The sequence below is a fragment of the Cynoglossus semilaevis genome, chromosome 1 (genome assembly GCF_000523025.1).
Source record: "Cynoglossus semilaevis isolate Cse_v1.0 chromosome 1, Cse_v1.0, whole genome shotgun sequence".
Lineage (NCBI taxonomy): Eukaryota > Metazoa > Chordata > Actinopteri > Pleuronectiformes > Cynoglossidae > Cynoglossus > Cynoglossus semilaevis.
In genome coordinates, this window is record NC_024307.1 from 393,095 (window position 1) to 396,916 (window position 3,822).

General features: G+C 44.9%; 1 protein-coding gene across 1 annotated transcript in view; it reads right to left on the reverse strand.

Moving 5' to 3' along the window:
* Positions 1–1,016: 1,016 nt before the first annotated feature.
* Positions 1,017–3,822, reverse strand: part of ralgapa2 (Ral GTPase activating protein catalytic subunit alpha 2) — a 105,956-nt gene continuing 103,150 nt past the window's right edge. Inside the window, exon 42 of the mRNA XM_017034777.2 lies at positions 1,017–2,538. Within this exon, the coding sequence (XP_016890266.1) occupies positions 2,378–2,538 (161 nt within the window). The 3' untranslated portion in view covers positions 1,017–2,377. The remainder of the gene's footprint in view (positions 2,539–3,822) is intronic.

A 3,822-nucleotide genomic window follows, 5' to 3' on the forward strand; every position in this document is an offset into this window, starting at 1 on the left:
TAACGTCTCCAGGAACAGAGACTTGTTGTTTTTTTTGTTTGTTTTTTTTTTTTTTTGTTTGTTTTTTTTTTTTTTTTGTTTGTTTTTTTTTTTTTTTTGTTTGTTTTTTTTTTTTTTGCCAGACCATCTTTACATCAACAACATCAACACCGCGGCTGAGGTCGAACCCTCCAGACCGGGTTCTAGGTTCTGGAGAACCTTCTCACTCCTGCTGTTGGAGTTCCAGGGAACGCCGAAACAAAAGGAGAGCGTGGGGAAAGTAAGGCAGAGTGGTGCAACAGATGGGGACAGTGTGGTGCAGCCTGGGTGGAGTCCTCAGAGGGTGTGTGTGTGTGTGTGTGTGTGTGGAACACCTGGCTGCCATGACAGCAGGAGCAGGTTGGAGAAGGAGGAGGAGGAGGAGGAGGAGGAGGAGGAGGGAGACAGAGGCGGCCTGCCGGTTGCTAGGAGTCCCGTTCGAGTTCAGCTCTGGCATGTCATCTACGCCCAAACCCCCTCCCAGGGAGCTAGGAGGCGATACAGGGAGAGGATCATGGGAAAAGGGAGGAGGAGGAGGAGGAGGAGGAGGAGGAGGAGGAGGAGGAGGAGGAGTCGATGCCACTCGATTCCATTCAGGGATGAAGAGTGAGCACGGAGGAGACTAAATCCAGAGGAGCCCAGGACTCCACGTCCATCTGTTGTTGGTGTTGTTGTTGGAAGCACGAGACGTTTGACCGTTGGACACACAGGGGAGGAAGAAGGGTGTGTGTGTGTGTGTGTGTGTGTGTGTGTGTGTGTGTGTGTTTGACGTCGTTAATGAGGAGATGTGATGCAGGGCGGTCATGGTTTGTCTCACACGGCCGAGAGGAGAAAATAAAATGTGATTATTGGGAGGGGAGGTGGTGGGAGACAGCGCTCCTCACACACACACACACACACACACACACACACACTCAGACACAGGTTCAGGTTCACCTGCAGCTCTGGTGACACTCCTGCTCCTAACAGCAGACGACTAACATAAAACCAACACAACATTAAAATAATTCCTCAGATATTTCTCTCTCTCTCTCTCTACGTCAAACACAAACAACGTCAGGGAATAAATTTAAAGCGAGACACAAATTCTACCGAATCAATGACAGCAAGTGCAAAAAAACAAACAAAAAAAAAAAGACGTTTGGGAACGTCGGAATGTCGATGTCCGAGCCTCAGTGGACAGGAGGACTGATGGCCGAGGAAAGAGACAGCAGGAACTTATTCGATTACCGGACGTGAGCCCACGTTAACGACGTCTGAAGACAATTACAATCGCAGTCTTTTCTCATTCCGCTGCAGCTGCATAAATCAAATCATGACACGATCCATCGGAATCCATTTAAAATGGAAAATTAGAGTGATTAAAAAAACAACAAAACAAAACAAAAACAAAAACAAAACCCAGCCCAGAGAAGAAGGACAGCACAGAGACACCACAGAGATGTCTCCAGGAGGACGGTCAGCCGACGGCTGCTTTGTGTCCACTCTGTGTCCGAGACGTGCAAAAGTTCTGGCAGTTGAGCGGCGATGTCAGAAGGCGGAGACATCGTCCAAACGGACCGCGACCTCAGTGACCTTTTGTTGCATTAAGTGTTGATCCGAGGTGAGGAACCACAGCAGGAACATGATGTTTCGCTAACGCAGCGTTTCCCAACCTCTGTTGAACCGCGGCACAAAAAAAAACCCAAAAAGAAATCCCATAATGCACCACCAAACAATAATGCCACAAAAACTACTGGTTATAAAATATTGTGATTTTAATTCATTCTAAAATTTCCTTCAGTGTGAACCTGGGCCCGTTTAGTTGAACACAGGAATTGAAGAAAGACACAAAAAACGTCTTCCACAGAACTTCGTCTTTTTTTCTTTTGCTTCCACTTAGTCGAAGAGTTTCATTAACAAGAAAGTACTAATTATTTTGATTGAAATCGGATCATTTTCAAAAGCGCGATAATGTGCCGCGGCACAGCGGTTGGGAATCACTGCGCTCAGAAAAATAAACCCCCCCCCCAAAAAAAAAACAACTTGATTTTTACATGTGTTGAACTAAAACCTAGCAGTGAAATTAACCCTTCCTATGCCGCGTGTTCTAAACCCCCCCCAGAAAGAACCCTAACAGCTTGGTTTCAAGTGCGCCCCCTGTCTACACGGTTAAAAACACCACAAATTATAGAAATGTATCACCGATAGTCAACGATTTAAAATTTGCATTTAGTTCCAGTTTTCATGTTTATATGACACAAGATGTATCAGAGAAGAAACAGTTTGGGCTTAAAAAAAAACAGGAAGTGGCAGCACTTCCTGTTTGCTGCCACCTCCTGGAGGAAAGAAAAACAAACAAAAAAAAAGGCTGAAAATCTCAGTTGGAAGATTTGCTAATAGCGCTCGCTGACCGCCGCAGTTTTCCCGACACTCGGTTCTTTGTGGCGCGGGGCATGGTTGGAGAAACCTGGTCCACGGTGGCGTCAGCGTTCGATGCCTGAGCACCGGCCTCCGTGTTGGTGCTGCCGGTGAAGGAACCTGGGAGAGAAAGGCAGCGAGAGTTTGTCCACGGAAACAAACAAACAACACAACAGCACACAGGGATGATGGAGAGGGGGAGGGGAGGGAGGGAGGGGGGGTGAGAGAGGGAGGAAGAGCTGGTTAGACACGGCGTGTCGGAGTTCACTGGACCTCAGCCTGATTGTTCTGTGGACCAAGCATCATGCTCTGTCATGCACGTGGCCATTCCCCAAACCAAGATTATCCACATCCAGTGATTTTCACCAACATTAAAAAAAAACAAAAAACCCACAATGCAACTGTTCAAATCAAATGAGACGTTTCAGGAATCACATGCTGTAGTGAAAAGAAAAGCGTTTTTTTTTTGTTTGTTTTTTCTCTTTCTTCTCCCATGACGTAGACACATGGAAGGTTTAAAAACAGTATTCACAGCAGAGAACTGGAACGGGAAGAAAATGACACCTTACTGGTGATGGTGATGGAGGTGTACGGCTCCACACACACGCTCCGCAACACTGTCATTTTTCACAAAATAATAATAACAATAAAAAAAAAAAAAGAAAAAAATCAGTTGGATTATTATTATTACACAAGAGGAGACGGACGACAAAGAGACAAGAGGTGGGAAAGTTATACCCAGGAGAAACAGGTATCGTCTGACTATTTATCTATTTATGTATGTGCAATACAATTACTCACTATCATATGTGCAATTTTCATATATGTGCAATTTTATCCATGTGCAATAACCCACCTCATCCCTACCTTGTGTATTATATATCCTCTCTATATACACATGTACATAACTATTTTCCTACCTATTTTTTTTTTACTTTATTTTTATACTTTAACTATATTTTTATACTTTTTTATACTTTGTATATCCTGCTGTTCTTTATTATGTTCATGCTGTGTAACTATTTCTTTGCTCTTTGCACTGCTTTGGAACGGCTGCAATTTCGTTGTACTGCTAGCACAATGACAATAAAGGCATTCTGATTCTGATTCTGATACAGGTTGTCGTGGTAAGGTTTTACCACCCCGGATTCGTTGATCAACTTCGACACTGTCAAGAAGAACTTTCACAAAGTTTTTTCTGCTTTGTGGAGATAGCATCTGGTTGCCTATTTTCTTTCCTCTCCTTTTATTTCCTGCCATTTTTTTTTCCCAAGGCGTCTCAAGTTGCAGCGGCAGATGGTTGGAGTAACAGACACTCAGCAGCTCAGTGGACACTGGCAGCTCCCAGGCCCAGGACGGCTGGGAGAAGAGGGCAGGGCTGCCCACCAAACGTTGGCTGGCTGG